We start from the raw sequence: 16,862 nt of genomic DNA, 5'->3' as shown, positions 1-16,862 counted from the left end.
AATTGCTTTAGTCTCTGCAGCCGCGCGCAGTCAAACATCATCAAAGTGCGATACGAGGAAGCTTGCAATGCGTGTCTACTGAGAGAGCATCAGGAAGCAAGGGCGAAAGAAGTTGAGATACGGAGAGATGAGGGCAGACAGTGAAGTCACGGGGAGTAGTGAGTGAGGAAAGAGGAGCATCCTTAATCAAGCTAGCGTTCTTTAGCAATCTATGGTGCATTCTGAATACTTATCTTTGCAACCTCAACGTTCTCACTACCTACTTCTCCCAACATTACTATCTATCGGACAAACCACCACACCACTACATCATCTACACCCACAACAATGGCCTCAAACTCCCCCTCATCCCCGCTAGAGTGGCTCGGCGCGATGCTGTGAGTTCTGACTGTCTGTAGTGCATGTGAGACATATACTGACTTCGTGTAGTAAGGAAGCCCATGCAGGCCAGCGGGCAGCGGAAAACGAACTCGACGAAGTCAAGCGCCAGCTTCAAATCGCCCAGGAGACCATTGCAGCGCAGAAGCAGGAACTCGTGAAGTCGAGGCAAGACCTGGAATTGGCGAGGGCGGAGACGAAAAATGTGAGAGACCTATTGGTAAGAGTAATGGCAAGGAGTACTGAGAACGCGCAGCAGTTCCAATACATGGCATTTCAAAAGGCTACGCAGCAAATCAAGGCTCAAGGAGTTCCGCAAGGCTCTAATCCGCAGACATACCGCAACCAGCTCGCGCAAAACTATTTCCGCCAATTGACCCAGTATCAGCAGCAAAGTCAACAGCAGCGTGAGGAGGAAGGACAGTGAACTGTGAGTAGGATGGAGGCTGTTGAACATAGTGCGGACCGCTAACATGTTCAGTGTCGTCGAGACATGCATTGCGAGCAAGAGGAAAAGGACGAACATGTACAATGCAATGGATTAAGGGAACTGTTCACACGGGAGGGAGGGGTGCGGCGAAGTAGGCAGTGACCGTCTAAGACATTTCACAGCATCACGATAATGCCCTGCATGCATTCAAGTCTCTTCTCGCACCATCAATCATTTGACATGTGATTCCTTCCCGTCGTTCACATGAGCTCTTGCATTACTTGACAACTACACTGTGCGCAACTCCTTTCCACTTACTCTCCTACCTCACTACCACCCCACCGCCGGTAATAAGCACCGCGACTCCTCCGACATAAGCTATGCCATCTCTCAACATCAAACCAGAAAACTGTATCTGCGCTGCCACCATTCACTCCTTCTCCTGCCACTGCCACAGACATGCTTACACCATTACTTGCCCAGGATCAGCTCGCCATCATCGTCCAGCAATCGTAGGCGTCGAGCTACATCTGAAGCCGTGCGACACATGCGCGGAGAGACTGGAAGACGTAGAAAGGGCGTGGCGTGAGAGGCGAGGGATTTGTCCGTATAATGATGTTGAGACGAAGGAGGAGGTGGTTTTAGAAGAGGCAGAGAGTTCCGGGTCGGAGGAGTACAAGGATGCGGTTTCGATCATGACAGAACATTGAAGGAGCGCCGCATGCCGCAAAAGATACTATACCCAAGTACAGCAAAAAACGCATTAGTGACCCAGGAGTCTACATACCATCAATAACTTAAACACTTTCATTTTTGACACCGATGTAGACTCCAGGGTGTTTGGTTTTCCTTGAATCCGGTGAGAGATGTGTGTGGCACGCCAATGCAGTGTCGTCGGCAACCCATGGTACCGCATCGCGAATCGCGCGCACATTACCAATGTATGCTTCAGACCCTGAGCGACCTTGCACAACCTCACAACACTCTCGATTTTGATCAACGATGTATATCTCCCGAACTCAGTTTCAGTGACCACACCTCTATAGCACAAGCGCATTCTGTCCTTCCCTGCATCATCGCCAGTTGCGAGCGTCGCGATGCCGCACTTTGTAACAACTCGTCATACGCTTGACGTGTTTCCACGTTACGAGATACCGACAAAGACTCGCTTCGCGTACTACTGCTTGTTCTCCCTAGAATCGGTAGCTTTCTTCCAGATGCGACCTCTACGCGAAGAAACCATCGCCGCAGGATTTCGCTGGTTCATGATTCCCGCACATTTACTCTGGATGGCGTTGCCGTTATTCTCCGTCCTAAGATTCTACTCTGTAAATGACCACTCGATCGATGCCAATGGTCATCTTCTTCCAAGACAGGTAGATCCGAGTCCTCCTACATCATACACGATACTACTTACGATGACGCTTGTCCACCTCGGTCAGATCGCAATCTGGACACAAACCTACCTCGGCACGCCTCCCCCCTTCCCCAAAGACATCCGCGCACTCGTTCAAGAATGCACGCTCCACTTCGCAATGTCCTTCTGGGTACTGTCGGAATGTGAGTACATGCGCGCGTACTGGCATTCGCGCCTCCAAGAGTGGCCTGTCAATATCGTCACACTTCTCAAATCGATCCTTTCAGCCAATCTCGACCATACGTTCATCGTATCTCGAGACTGTTGCAGCTACCGGAGACCTTGCCAATACTACGTGCCACCGCGGGACGGATGGTGGTCTCTAGAAGCTCTTTGCGGCATTCCGCTTGATTTGTTCTACATCATAAGTTTCCATTGGGTGGCAATGGTCTGCCTTCTTTATCCTGTCGAACGCTTCGCAGATCTCGGTTCCAAGCGCGATACTTTCTCTATCGCAAACCAGTTCACGGGAGTGTTCTTTACACCGCGGTGGAGCTGGTTCATGTTCCTTGATCCTGCGCTTCAACGCCCGGTGAGGTTGGTCAATAGGATGCTTTTTGAATCGACTGCGAAGGATGTCAAAAGAAGTCGGGATTGGTGGAGGCAGCGTGGGCTACGTGGAAGTATTGATGCAAGCGACCTTAGGAGTAGTGACGTACCCGGGTCGTACATCCCTCGCGCCGACTGGTCTGACCTCTGGGTGAACAGCGAAGAGATTGCCTGGTGGGCGGTGTCTCGACAACTCTACGAAACGCCATGGAACGACTAAGATACCTTGAACCACGATGACACTTCCCCCGGACGATTCGCCTCTCAACTGCGCGAAACCTCTCCGTCGCTGTTTGGCATACCTAGGTATCTCCGCCGATGTCACGTCGAATTGCACACCTTCGTTAGACACGAAGACGAAGGCGCAGACTCCAGTATGGGTAGCTCCAAGTGACCGTGGAAAGATACGAGCCAAACGAAAAGGCTCTGGTCAATACATGAAGTGCCTCAGTGTTACACAAGGAGCAGGCTGAGCTTTGGGCCGAGACCTTGAGGAGAATTAATCGAGAGGAAGGCGAATGGGAGAATGAGGTGGAACGCGTCGCCTCGGGAATCAAGATACTCGTGGTGTTGCTTTCGTTATAGAAGGTCGCCGTAGTCGCACCTTCCTCGTTCGGTCAGGTTGGTCAAACTGTTCACGATAGTACGTAGGATAGCAGGCGCGCTGGGTCTACAAAGGTCATAACTGCGCTGTTGAAGGGCCGCAAGCCGCAAGAGTCTCTAATTTAAGCACAATGCATCTGTAATAATGCTGTAAATTTATCATTAATGTTGAATAGTAAGCATGCCAAAGAAAGAGTGAAGGTGGCGTTTCTCGAGGATTCCTTGGCGCTCTCCAGCTTTGTCAGCCACTAGCGTCCGCGACATTCAGCCTAGCTTCGAGCTCCGCGCATCGCGACATTTTCCCAACACCGCGCGCGCGACGACCTCACGCACCACACCATCGCCGTCCACCTCCTCTACGCCGTCGCGACCCCCATACACCTCACGTAACACCCCGCACAACCGTCACCATGGCCAACTACCTCGCCTCCATCTTCGGAACGGAGCAAGACAAAGTCAACTGCTCCTTCTACTACAAGATCGGCGCGTGCCGCCACGGCGACCGCTGCTCGCGCAAACACGTCAAGCCCTCGTACTCGCAGACGATCCTGCTGCCGAACCTCTACCAGAACCCCGCGTACGACCCCAAGAACAAGATGAACCCGCAGCAGATGCAGATGCACTTTGATGCGTTTTACGAGGATATCTGGTGCGAGCTGTGCCAGTACGGCCTTGTGGAGGAGCTGGTAGTTTGTGACAACAACAATGATCGTGCGTTCTCCCCATACTCATACCTTTACTCCCTTTGATTAGAAGAAGCTTGCTAACCCAACCTTACAGACCTCATCGGCAACGTCTACGTGCGCTTCAAGTACGAAGAAGACGCGCAAAAAGCGTGCGACGCGCTCAACTCGCGCTGGTACGCCGGCCGCCCCATCTACTGCGAACTCTCGCCCGTCACCGATTTCCGCGAGGCCTGCTGTCGTCTCAACAGCGGCGAAGGCTGTGTCCGCGGCGGCTTCTGCAACTTCATTCATCGCAAGGAACCGAGCGCCGAGTTGGATCGCGAGTTGGACATGTGCACGCGCAAGTGGTTGAAGGAGAGAGGCCGGGATGCCAGGAGTATGAGCAGGAGTCCTACGCCGCCTGCGACGAAGAGCCGGTTTTAGGAAGATTTGGTGGCTGGGAGGGTGAGGATGGGGCAGGGTTGAGGAGGAATGAGTGTGAAAGGAGTTTTGGCGTTGTGCATGCTCGCGCTTTTGGGACTGAGATATCCGTTGCGGGCATGGCGTTGCAGATTGACATTTGTATTATAGGCTGGGGACTATGCTAAAGTGAATGATGCGCTGGACTAGATACACAAAAGCACTCTGTCGGTTCACATCAATCTGTCCGCATGCCTGGATGAACTTCGTGAGTTGTGCGTAATATTCAATGGAACTGACCATGAAGCAGTGCACTTTAGTCGTTTTGTGTTCAGGTGTTTCTTGCAAGTCAAGTCACGCACGCGCAGTATGGTGAAATGTTCTCGAGGAAAAGAAGCAGATATCGCATTGGTGGCCATGTAAGACCTGGTATCATCTGAAATATAAACATCGAAAAGAAAGAAGTCCGCGGATAGCAGCAACGAGCATCCAAGTGCTCAAAAACACCAGCCCAATCCAACCCTCAGAAAAGACATTAAACGCCCCATACACCCCGTCTATCCCAAAACACACTCATATATACACATTCCTTCATCCGTCCTTCTCCTTCCATTCTCAAATAATCTTATGCTGCTTCAAAATAATAATCGTAACAACCACACCCGCAACAAGCAGCAGGAAACATATCCAAAAACACCAGCAAATCCACGTCCTTTGCTTGGCCTTTCTCTGCTGACCGGCCAACCAACTATCTCTATGTGACGCGTCAGCCGTGATGGTTGTGGTGAAGTGGAAGCGCGATGAAGGGCGTCCGGAGAGGTGGCTGAGGGAGAGGGTGGACAGGTTGGGGGTGCGGAAGAAGGAGTGGGGGCGGGATGTTGGAGGTGGGTGTGTGGGGGATGAGGGGAGGGGGGAGAAAGGCGGTTGGTAGGCGTTTTGCGTGGTGGTGGAGGGGAGCTCTTGGATGGAGATGGAGGGGCGGAGGAGGGGTTTCGTGGACGGCGTCTTTTGTAGTTTGGAGCGGGGTCTCTCTTTCTTTTTGTCTTTATCCGTCTCCTTCTCCGCCGTTTGCGTATGCATTCCGCCCGAGAAGATCTCCGCTGATAGTGGTGACAACGGATTTGATGCGGCGTAGGACGACCGTGTGGATTGCAGTTGGACCATGGGCGGGGATGTGATGGGTAGGTGTGTTTGGGAAGTGGGGGATCCGAGGGGAGGGGATAGGGAACTGCTGACGTACGATTGCTTGAGGCCCTGGGTTTGCGTGGTTTTTTCCAAGTCGTCTTGGTGGACGGCTACGCTGAAGCGTTTCCAGAATTGGGGGTCGCGGACCATTTTGCGTTGTGTGTGGGTGGACTAGATAGCGAGGGTACGTAGGAGATGGCGAGTTATTGTGGTATGCTGAGCATGTACGTGTGAAGTGGCGATGGAAGTAGTGGTTGTGGTAGTAGTGACTTCGTCGTCGAGGTATATGTATTCGTAGTAAGAGTGATAGCGCCGATGGTAAAGGTTGATGAAAACAATCGATGTTGATGTAAAAGGCGATAGTCGACTATTAACTTCTGTCGAACTGCCACTAGCACGAGCGTTACGACGCCGAACGACAGATGCACGATGTCGCACAGCAACACGCGAGATTGTGGTGGGTATTCAGATTGGAAAGGGTCCAGCAGAGCCAGGAACCCGCCGCGTGTGTAGTGAATGACACGACGTAAACCTTAACTCGGGTAGTTGATCGACGATGGTTTGGGTGACGTAGCAAACGAACGGAAAGGAGCGACGGTGGTTGAAGATCAGAAGTAGATCAAGGCGATCGTTTGCAGTTCTTCGAAGGTGCAGCACTTCAAGGCGCAGGCGTGACGTGAAAGGAAAGTAGTTGCTAAGGCAAAAATGAGGAAACCGCCATACTTAACACCTGCCTGTCTATACAGGCCCCTAAAACAACAGACCATGGGGCCTTGCACCATGTGATGTAACACTGCTTGCCTAGACTCTCATGTCCAGGTGTCAAAGCAGGACTGCGATATCGTCGTGTGGTTTTCGTTGGTTTCGAGGTTCGGGCTTGCAGGATGGGCATGGCCAATCAGGACGCGCAGCGCGGGTGGCATCCCTGTAGGCCATCACGCTGGACACATGGCGTCGATGGCGGTAAGGCGCGGGAAATTGGAGAGTTGGGATTTGAGACGAGGGATGCTGGTTTGATTGGCAAGGCCATGAGGCTGTTTGATTGCGTGCAGCGGCTGAGGCTGAGATGCAGGTGTGTTCTACACTGTACATACCTAGGTATTCTGGCGGTGTGTTCAACTTCAGCTTCGTCGCACTTCTCCTTACTAAAGTCGTCGAGGAATCATCATTGAAGTTGCTTGAACTCGCCCTACTTTCCCCGACGGATGCTAGATGGAAGCTTGATGAATGCTTGAAACAAGGCGTTCTACGCAAAACATGGCTTGACATGGCTTGTCATGGCGACAACGGCCTTGCAGCCTCAGCGCGGTCCCACCCGCTGTTTCTGTCGTTCAACATGCCTAGGGCTCACCGCTAGGGTTCCCTAGACTGGCAGCTCATCATCCCTGCTGCGCAATCCCAAACCTTGTCATCCCAATCTTGTACGACTACATACGCAATTGTTTACTACCCAATTTTCCGGAATTAGCTGCAAACAAATATGCCACACGAGGAGCTGCCGTTCTGGCTCGTCAACGTGCCTCGAGATCAATGGCCGAGCGAGTGTCCCGACTTCCTGAGGGATATTAGTGACAAAGACAAGGGCATCATCGGGACGCCTGACGAGGAGTACAGGGTATTGAGGTGGGACGAGGTGCGGGCTATTGTGGGTGAGATTGATGAAGACGTGACACGCGATAGGCGAAACGCTGATGGCTGTGGGTAGATAGCAACCGGGTGGACAAGTTTCATCGCTTGCCAAGTGAATTGAGACGGTACCGGCAGTTTACGCATCGGCTGGAGAGGGACTATGGCAGTATCATGAACTTCATTGTCAATGAGCGGCTGAAGTGGGGAAGCATGGAGCCGAGGGGCAAGCCGTTCCAATTTGATGGTGCGTTATGCTTGTCCTTACCCGGCTTGACATCTATATTTACCCGCGCAGAGGACATCAAGATCCTGTACAACGACTGGCCGTATGGTATTGATGCCGACATTGTCCATCTAGTCGTGTGGACCAAGTTTGAACTCGACGACGACCCCGAGACTGGCCTGTCTACGGCCGAATCACACAAACAGATTGATGAGTATGTGCAGAAGACATTCGCGACAAAAGTCAAAGAGCTGGTGTGGTTCAAGAATTGGAAGAGTTTGAAGAGCGTGCATGCAGTCGAGCACTTTCACGTCATGCTGTACAGGCCGAATGCAGCGTTTTTGAAGGAGATAACCAACGGCGACGTTCCGATGACTGAGAAGTTTGAATAGGTGGACGGGGGATTTAGATCCGCGGGGTATTCCAGACGGCGGCGGGATATTTGGAAGTCACGGGGTATTTCAAGGCAGTTGGCAGTACAGACAAGCTCGTGCGTCATAGAAACATAGAAACGGAATGTTTATTAGACTGATAGACGTTTGTAGAAATGCACAATCCATTATCGATACCATCCAGAATTATTCACATCGCAGCCTTGTTTGGCTGATCCCCTGAAGATCATCCGGTTGTTGGGATTGATTGGCGCGTCATCCAGTGGCGTACGTGGCGTGTGGCGCAACCTTCGCGTGGCGCAACTTCTTCAGCGACTGTCGAACAACAAGAACGACGAACTACTCTCCATTGACCCAAGTACGCTGAGCTGTCGACCGGACTAGACGTGGAACATTGCTAGGCGCATATTCCTGCAGGACCCTTTGCCATCTGTCGTCTATCGTCGAATTACAGTCGCGTGCCGGACGGGGAGCCAAAGCGGTGAGAGGCTGTCGGGTCTAGCGCGGACAAAAAAGTCGCGGGACGGCAAGGGGCCTCCTCCACATTTCAGTCTGGTCGGCACCGAGTGTCGTGAGCACGCCTCTACTCCCCCTCCTTCTTTCCTTACTTTTTGATACTGCGCGTCTGACGGTGTGTCGCGACGCCAATTGGGATTCTGGTATTGCAGTGCCTAATTGCAGAATCGGACACTTGACACCGTCTGGTAGCAACACCGATCACGGAGGGTAGCAGGTACGCCGCAAGAACGAATATCCGGCGTGAATGTACTGACACACAAAAAGGTCTTTTGATATAGTCACATCACACGTGAGACTCGCATCCAATCCCACCACACGCCGCGCACAGCCACCATACGCGTCATCCCATGCGAGCGCCTCTCTAAACGCCTACACGCCCACTGAATCAACTTCAGTGGAATCACCTTCACGATGCTCGGATACCTCACCAGCCGCTGGCAGGGCGAGCAGAAGAAGACGGGCCCCGCCTGGTTCGACCGCCACTTCAACCCCATCCTGCTCTCCGTCGCGAAGAAGGCATGCACGCATCCAATCCACACCATTGTCACCATTGCCTTTGTGGCCAGCTACTCATATCTGGGCGTTCTCGACAAGGGCCTGCTGGAGAGTGGCATTGAGGAAGCAGCCTCGAGCCGCGTCGACTTCACCACTCTTCTCGCCGGCAGCAAGAGACTCAGAATCGGAGAGGAGACGTCATGGCAGTGGGAGGCTGAAGAGCCCAAGACTGCCATCTACAAGGATAAGGTAGGATTTTCCGAGGATATATAAAAGACCCTGCTAACAAATCAGACCGCCCAGGAACTCGCCCTCGTCACTCTCGTCTTCCCCGAATCGAGCATCATCAACTCGGCGCCCTCGCAGCAATCCGTCCCAAGCAATGTCTCCGCCGAGCTCCTCCCCAGCTCGTCCAGCTCCTTCTCTACCTTCTCCCACGACACCTCGCTCGCCTTCTCCATCCCCTACACCGAGGCCGCCGACTTTCTCCAGGCCATGCAGGAGATTTCTGCGCCCGAAGATGCGGCTCAGTCGAAGGGCTCGGAGCAGGAAGGCACACGCGAGGAGAAGAAGTGGATGATGAAGGCGTCCAAGAACGGCAGCGCCCCTGGCGGTGTGCGTAATTGGATTCTGGACTCGTGGACGTCTTTTGTGGATCTTCTGAAGGTATGTTATTTGGCGCATCGACATGAATTCGGCTAATTCTGATAGAACGCGGATACCGGCGATATCGTCATCATGGCCCTGGGATACCTCGCCATGCACCTGACCTTTGTCTCACTCTTCCTCGCCATGAGGCGCCTGGGATCCAACTTCTGGCTGGCTACCGCAGTTCTCCTGCAGTCCGCCTTTGCTTTCCTCTTCGGTCTGGCTGTCACGACATATCTCGGCGTCCCAATCAACCTGATCCTGCTCTCCGAGGGCCTTCCATTCCTGGTCGTCATTATCGGTTTCGAGAAGCCCATCGTCCTCACCAAGGCCGTGCTCTCTGCGTCTCTGGATGGCCGACGGGCCGCTGAAGAGAAGCGGGGCGCGCCTTCGACTATCCAGTCAGCTGTACAACTCGCCATCAAGAGGACCGGTTTCGAGATTGTTCGCGACTACTTCTTCGAGATTCTGATCCTGGTTGCCGGCGCCATGTCTGGAATTCAAGGCGGTCTGCGTCAGTTCTGCTTCCTCGGCGCCTGGATCCTCTTCTTCGACGCCCTCATGCTCCTGACTTTCTACACCGCGATTCTCACCATCAAGCTCGAAATTAACCGAATCAAGCGCCATGTGGCTCTCCGCAGGGCTCTCGAGGACGACGGTGTCGACGGCAAGGTCGCTGAGAACGTCGCCCGCAACAACGACTGGCCCAACGCACGCGATGTCCAAGTCGCCAACCACACGACGACTGTGTTTGGAAAGAAGATTACAGTGCCGAAGTTCAAGATTCTCATGGTCGCCGGATTCATCCTGGTCAACGTTCTCAACGTCGTCACCCTCCGCTTCGGTCTTGCTCCCAGCAAGGTCGCTCACGTTGCTGGCGTCGGTGCCACTCCCCCGCTGGATCCTTTCAAGGTTGCGGGAAGTGGACTGGATCACATTTACGAGCAGGCCAAGGCCACTGCTACTTCTACAATCGTAACCATTCTCATGCCCATCAAGTATGAGCTCGAGTTTCCATCTATCCACTACGCTGAGCCGTCCATTACCGACAACGAGTTCGCGTTTGGCAACAACATCAGCACGCACATTGTCGACGGAGTACTCAAGAGCTTGGAAGACCCCTTCCTCAGCAAATGGATCGTCCTCGCCCTTGTCATGAGCGTCGTTCTGAACGGCTACCTCTTCAACGCCGCCCGCTGGACCATCAAGGAACCCCATCAGCCGCTTGCCCCAGCCTCTCCTTCGGAAGTTCAGGATGGAGCCCCCACTGTGCCTGGAACCCCCCGCGTGCCTTCAATGCACATGCCCACGCCGCCTCGTACACCCGGCCCTGAGGACACTCGTCTACAGCCCCTTACTCAGCTCGTACCGCAAACACCAGTGCTCCCTATCGGTCCTTCCGAAGAACAGCAAAGACAGCCAAACCGTGCTGCTGAAGTCCTTGAGATGATGATCAAAGAAAAGCAAGCCCCTAAGATGACTGACGAAGAGCTTATCGAAATGTCGCTCAAGGGCAAGATCCCCGGTTACGCTTTGGAGAAGACCCTCGGTGACAAGACCCGCGCTGTCAAGATCCGCCGTGGTCTCGTCTCACGCACTCACGCTACACGCGAAACCTCCACTCTGCTCGAACGCTCACTCCTCCCCTACAAGGACTACAACTACGATCTTGTCCACGGCGCATGCTGTGAGAACGTCGTTGGTTACCTTCCCCTCCCCCTCGGTGTTGCTGGACCTATCCTTGTTGACGGCCAAAACTACTTCCTTCCCATGGCGACCACTGAGGGTGTGCTTGTAGCTTCAACTTCCCGAGGTGCCAAGGCTATCAACGCCGGCGGCGGTGCTGTTACTGTTGTTACTGGCGACGGTATGACCCGTGGACCTTGTATTGGATTCGACAGCCTGACACGCGCTGGTGCGGCGAAGATCTGGCTCGACTCGGAAGAAGGTCAGAGAACGATGAAGGACGCATTCAACTCGACCTCCCGCTTCGCCAGACTCCAGTCTATGAAGTCTGCTATTGCAGGCACCAACATCTACGTCCGTTTCAGGGCCACGACTGGTGACGCCATGGGAATGAACATGATTTCCAAGGGTGTCGAGCACGCTCTCACCGTCATGGCCACCGACTGCGGTTTCGAAGATATGCGCGTAGTCACTGTGTCGGGTAACTACTGCACAGACAAGAAGTCCGCTGCCATCAATTGGATCGACGGTCGTGGCAAGGGTGTTGTCGCCGAAGCTATGATCCCCGGTTCCGTTGTCAAGTCGGTGCTGAAGTGCGAGGTTGAGGATCTCGTACAGATGAACATTTCCAAGAACTTTATCGGATCGGCTATGGCGGGTGCTATGGGTGGTTTCAACGCCCACGCGGCGAACATTGTCGCTGCCATCTTCTTGGCTACCGGACAGGATCCCGCGCAGGTCGTTGAGAGTGCTAACTGCATCACCATCATGCACAAGTAAGTCATATCCTTATGGACGACATCAAGTTCACAACTAACATGTCTAGTGTCAACGGCAACCTCCAAATCTCCGTCTCCATGCCCTCCATCGAAGTCGGCACCATCGGCGGCGGAACCATCCTCGAGCCCCAATCCGCCATGCTCGACCTCCTCGGCGTGCGTGGCGCTCACCCAACATCGCCCGGTGACAATGCCAGGCAACTCGCTCGTGTTATCGCCGCTGGTGTGCTCGCAGGTGAGTTGTCGCTCAACAGCGCCCTGTGCGCGGGTCATCTCGTCAAGGCGCACATGGCACACAACAGGAGTAACGTTCCTTCTCGCGCGCCTACGCCTGCGCCCGCGACGCCTGTTACGGGTGCTCAGACTCCTGTCACTGGAGGCGGCCCGCTGTCGGCGTTGAGCTCTGCGGGCATCGCGCCGAGGCGGTAGATGTTCTTGGAGAACGTGATGGTTTTGGCGTAATAAGGATAGGACTGTAGATACGTTGGGAAGATACCTGGATTTGTTTTGCGCATGTATCAGGGTAATCTGGATGGAAATGATTCGGTAAGGAGATGAAGACGGGATGAAGATTTATACATACGCGTTCGCAAGAATATGGGTCTTCTGTTGTTATGTCGGATTAGGAGAGGGGAGAAGTATATACATCACTAATGCATTGTTCACAACTTTATCGGCGTGGTCACTCCCGTCTTGCCACAGTCGATCACGAGGCCTCTGGCGAAAGAGCAGGCACCGCCCGTTGCACCGCCTTGCCGCAAGCGCATACAATCGCATACCCTCTATTGGACTCCACTGTTATGCGTATCTAATCTTGGTTGGCTTTCCGGCCCCCAGACTTGGCAGTGTACGGATGTGTAGAAGCGAAGCGATGTGGCTTACAAACTCCAATCAGAAGAAGCGCCACACTCGAATAGGTCCCGTGGTATGCAACAAGCAATAGCTTTGTAGCTACAAAAGGTCTCTCTGCGGGGCTGGTTATCCGTCATCTTTTGTCGACCCCGCTGAAACCTATCGCTCAACACAATGAAAGACCGAGAAGCCATCGATGCCGCTGAAGTGACAGCACTAAGGCCAGGAAAGACTCCCGTAACAATGAAGAGACGGCGCCGGGTTCTCGAAAACCTAAGATCTGCTGATTGGTGGGTGTGGGAAATTCTCAGCCTTGTTGTGTCCGCGGGCGCGCTTGTTACCATTGTGCTTCTCCTATCGTCGCTGAACGACAAACCGCAACCCTCGTGGGCATCTGTCGGTACACACTGCTTCTCTGAGCCTGGAATCGCCGATATCGTATGTCGTCAAAGTGGCATCTCGGTCAACTCGGTTGTGTCTTGGCTGGGTACGCTTGCTCGACTTTGTCTTCTTGTTCCGCTTGCAAACTGCCTTGGTCAGCTGAAATGGACGTGGTTCGGCAGCAGAGAGCGGTCTCTGGCTGATCTAGACGCTTTCGATGCGGCATCAAGAGGTTTGACTGGCAGTTTGCAGCTGATCTGGAAGCTAAAGGCTCGGTAAGTCAACCACCCCATCGTCGACTATGCGCTGATGACCTCACAGATACATTGCTACACTCGGAGCCACTGGCATCATACTAAGTGTTGCTTTCGATCCCTTTGTACAAAACTTAGTTGGGTATTATACGAAGGATGTCGTCGACCTCTCAGGACTAGCCTTTGTCGCCAACACTTCCGTGTATCACAGCGAAGGCTACGTAACCAACAACTGTGAGTGCCTGCTACAAGAAAAGGTGCTTCAGTACTGAATAAATACGGAGATCGCTACGTGAATGCAGCATTGAGATCAAACGTGCTCAATGCTCTTCATAGCTCTCATTCGCGTCATACATGGGCGGAACCACGTCACGTTTGTAGCACATGGCGGCCGACTGCCAGCATCGGCATGTGTACAACCTGCGAAGATATCACCGCCACAGTAAGCAGAACTTGCGAGGATGACAGCGAGGATGAAATCGGATTTACGACACCTCTTCACTATTGCAACTTATCGCTGCCAGGCCTAGACGATGCCCTTTCGTATTCCCACTCTTTGGGCTATCTAATAGGTGAAATATTCATGATCAGAGCACTGAGTGGTGGGAAATCGGACCCGACCCCTCGCAGCGTGGTATCTGTATACCTTGACCTTGACATTCAAGACACAATGAACGGGAAGGGTTGGACGGGCGACGAACCGAAATATGTCGCGTCTAGCTGCACGCTACAGCCGTGCATCAAAAGCATCAAGTCCGACTACGACCAATCTGCCGAACCACCCTATCGCGAGGAGATTCTCAAAACATGGTACCTGGATCCCAGCCTAGATGTTTGGCACCCAGCGGGTGAACTTCAAGCGCCTGTCGAGCCCGAGTACGGGGTAAATGGCGAAAACTTCACAATCGAAGCTGTGACCGCCTCGAGCATTTTCTACTTCATCGACACATTCAGCGGCGTATACGCAAAACATGGCGGTTTAGATAACACTTTCGCGAGCGATGACATGCCAGACTCGTCTCAGCCTGACGAGATCATCTTTGCGCTCTGGAATGGAAATTACACAGAGTGCGAGTACCCCGACAATCGCATCTCGTGCGGCCTCGATCTAGCTGCAAGAGCCATGTCAAAGACCATGCGAGACTCGCCATACGACGTGAACGGGACGCAAGGAGCTGTCGGACACGCTTACTCGCCAATCGTGCATATACATGTGACTTGGATATGGATCACGTTGCCGGCGTGTACGTGGGTCCTCGCTCTCGTTACTTTCCTTGCGACGGCTTGGAAATCGAGTCAGAGGACTGAGCATGTGTGGAGGAATAGCACGCTGCCGATATTGTTCATGATACTAGAGGAAGAAACGGTAGAGCAGGGCGAGAGGAATACTGATGTGAAAGCGCTGCAGCAAAGAGCGACAGCAATCAAGGGAAAGGTGCAGATCGAGGATGGACTAGTTAAGTTTGCGAGTTGAGAGGTACAGATGTCGCTTGTATACCAGGTGGAGACACCGTCTTTTGACATCCTAGACTTCACTTTCGTCTTCTACATTCATCTTTCAGACTTTACTGCCGCCTGCATCACTCGCGATATGGATGTACCGGGGTGCCCGACACCTGGCCCACTGCGTTGTGAGACAGCATGCTCTCATAGACACGGCCGGTACTTCCCCGATGCCGCGCTCACTCTCACTTTCACCGCTCACCGTCCAAGAAAGAACGTCCTGGAACGAGCTAGCGTCGTTTCGCCAAGCTCTCGACGATAACAGGAAGCCGCGACTCGAATTTTCTTCCTCATCTACATGTCCCCGCTCACTCGATATTTTCGGATATTCAGTAGTAATACGTGTAGTTAGCACTTGCCCACATTCCCATCCTTCCGCCCTTCTAGCCTCTTTAGCCTGCCTCTCACCCAGGGTCGTATAGCACGATACCGATTTTCCCTTTTTAAATCTTCATACCATCATCCTCTCCCACAATGACACCAGAGCGCACCGCTGGCAGCCTCGAGCCGCTCGACAAACCAGACGCTGGCCAATCAACGCCCGCACACCTCTTCGGCAGCAGAGGCGAGTTCGAGAGCCAGCTCCTCAAGCAAGAGCAAGAGCTCAGTCAAGAACAAGGTCGCTTGGAAGGCCTAGAACAACAGCTCAGCGACATCAAGAGCAAGCAGAGTCAAGTCGCCGTGAATGAGGAGCCTGAACGAGCTGATGAGGTGGCGGCTTTGGCTTCGCAGCTAGAGAAGCGCATCAGTCTAGCAGCCCCAAATCAGCCGCAAGACAAGGTCCTCGAGATCCAGCACGCCGTCCAAGACAAGCTAAGAGAGCTCTTCGTCGGTGATGGCAACATCAGCCAAAGGTTGCTCGATAGGACTTTGGAAGACAAGACTGCGCTGCTGGAGAAGTTCAACGGAATGGAAGGAGATCTGGAGTAAGCAGCACCGCGGTGGACATCGTCATTTGATCATTACTGATGCTACACAGAACCATGAAATCGGAACTCCGGGAAGAGAGCAAGACCAGGGCCAAACTAGAAGCCGAGGAGAAGAGGTTGAACAAGGACCTCGAGGAGTTGAACAAGGACATCGAGGATGTACGAGAAGCGCGCAGAGCTACCGTCGCCAACCAGCGCACCGAAGACCTCAGCCAGGTCACCAACGACATCAGCCAGGTCACCAACGACCTCAGCCAGCGCACCAGCGACCTCATCAAGCGTACGAAAGAGCTCAACGAGTGCACAGAAAAGCTTGATAACTGCAAGATCGAGCTGCAGTCTTATAGCAATCAGATCGAGGAGATTAAGACGCGCACAGAGGACACCGAAGAACGCATACGCAAACTCAACATCAAGCTCGACGAGGTGAGACAAGCCACATCTGATGCCAGGGCCAATGCCGAAGAGATCGACCGGCAACGCATTGTAGCTGAGAAGCAAGTTTCGTCTAAGGACGACGTCATACTCAAGATGCCGCAAGAGTTGGAGCAGGTACACAAGCAAACCGAGCTTTTGGAGATGCAGACTGCCGCGAAGGAGAAGGAACTTCAGAATTACAGGCAGCGCGATTAGGTTGGTATTGTGTCACTATATATAGACGGCGATGAGGAAATGGATGTAGTATATGGATGCAGTCCTTCACTTCCCTTGACTGGATTGTGTTCTGTCATGTTCCCTTGGGCATACATGTCAAAGTGAATCACAGGCCTCAATGCCTCCGCAAGTTTCACAGTGCGGTTGAGTAATAGTAGCAGACCTTTGCGTTTCACTGTATATCGTCGGCCCGGCTAGTTAGTAAGTATTCAAACCTTGACAAGACTCCACCCTTCTTTCCCTCCACCGAATACCACCGAGACTCAACTAC

General features: G+C 53.2%; 6 protein-coding genes across 6 annotated transcripts; all 6 read left to right on the top strand.

Annotated features, from left to right (window-relative positions):
- Nucleotides 1-327: 327 nt before the first annotated feature.
- Nucleotides 328-805, top strand: J4E90_010229 (uncharacterized protein; the record flags this gene model as incomplete). Its single annotated transcript, XM_051439744.1, has 2 exons — nucleotides 328-377; nucleotides 430-805. 2 exons carry the CDS (start codon nucleotides 328-330, stop codon nucleotides 803-805), a joined length of 426 nt encoding a protein of 141 aa, XP_051286398.1.
- Nucleotides 806-3,787: 2,982 nt separating this feature from the next.
- Nucleotides 3,788-4,486, top strand: J4E90_010228 (uncharacterized protein; the record flags this gene model as incomplete). Its single annotated transcript, XM_051439743.1, has 2 exons — nucleotides 3,788-4,088; nucleotides 4,158-4,486. The coding sequence occupies 2 exons, from the start codon at nucleotides 3,788-3,790 to the stop codon at nucleotides 4,484-4,486; spliced, it is 630 nt and encodes a 209-aa protein (XP_051286397.1).
- Nucleotides 4,487-7,127: 2,641 nt separating this feature from the next.
- Nucleotides 7,128-7,891, top strand: J4E90_010227 (uncharacterized protein; the record flags this gene model as incomplete). The annotated part of the gene is made up of 3 exons (XM_051439742.1): nucleotides 7,128-7,296; nucleotides 7,353-7,520; nucleotides 7,572-7,891. The coding sequence occupies 3 exons, from the start codon at nucleotides 7,128-7,130 to the stop codon at nucleotides 7,889-7,891; spliced, it is 657 nt and encodes a 218-aa protein (XP_051286396.1).
- Nucleotides 7,892-8,821: 930 nt separating this feature from the next.
- Nucleotides 8,822-12,447, top strand: J4E90_010226 (uncharacterized protein; the record flags this gene model as incomplete). The annotated part of the gene is made up of 4 exons (XM_051439741.1): nucleotides 8,822-9,154; nucleotides 9,200-9,571; nucleotides 9,617-12,015; nucleotides 12,066-12,447. The coding sequence occupies 4 exons, from the start codon at nucleotides 8,822-8,824 to the stop codon at nucleotides 12,445-12,447; spliced, it is 3,486 nt and encodes a 1,161-aa protein (XP_051286395.1).
- A 666-nt stretch (nucleotides 12,448-13,113) lies between these two features.
- J4E90_010225 (uncharacterized protein) lies at nucleotides 13,114-14,979 on the top strand (the record flags this gene model as incomplete). Its single annotated transcript, XM_051439740.1, has 3 exons — nucleotides 13,114-13,526; nucleotides 13,573-13,739; nucleotides 14,171-14,979. The coding sequence occupies 3 exons, from the start codon at nucleotides 13,114-13,116 to the stop codon at nucleotides 14,977-14,979; spliced, it is 1,389 nt and encodes a 462-aa protein (XP_051286394.1).
- Nucleotides 14,980-15,482: 503 nt separating this feature from the next.
- J4E90_010224 (uncharacterized protein) lies at nucleotides 15,483-16,570 on the top strand (the record flags this gene model as incomplete). The annotated part of the gene is made up of 2 exons (XM_051439739.1): nucleotides 15,483-15,934; nucleotides 15,988-16,570. 2 exons carry the CDS (start codon nucleotides 15,483-15,485, stop codon nucleotides 16,568-16,570), a joined length of 1,035 nt encoding a protein of 344 aa, XP_051286393.1.
- Between the last annotated feature and the right edge of the window lie 292 nt (nucleotides 16,571-16,862).

The sequence above is a fragment of the Alternaria incomplexa genome, assembly GCF_024043165.1.
Source record: "Alternaria incomplexa strain BMP 0042 chromosome Unknown scaffold_20, whole genome shotgun sequence".
Taxonomy (NCBI): Eukaryota; Fungi; Ascomycota; class Dothideomycetes; order Pleosporales; family Pleosporaceae; genus Alternaria; species Alternaria incomplexa.
The sequence above is the reverse complement of the archived record's forward strand: the minus strand, read 5'-3'. Positions and strand labels throughout refer to the sequence as shown.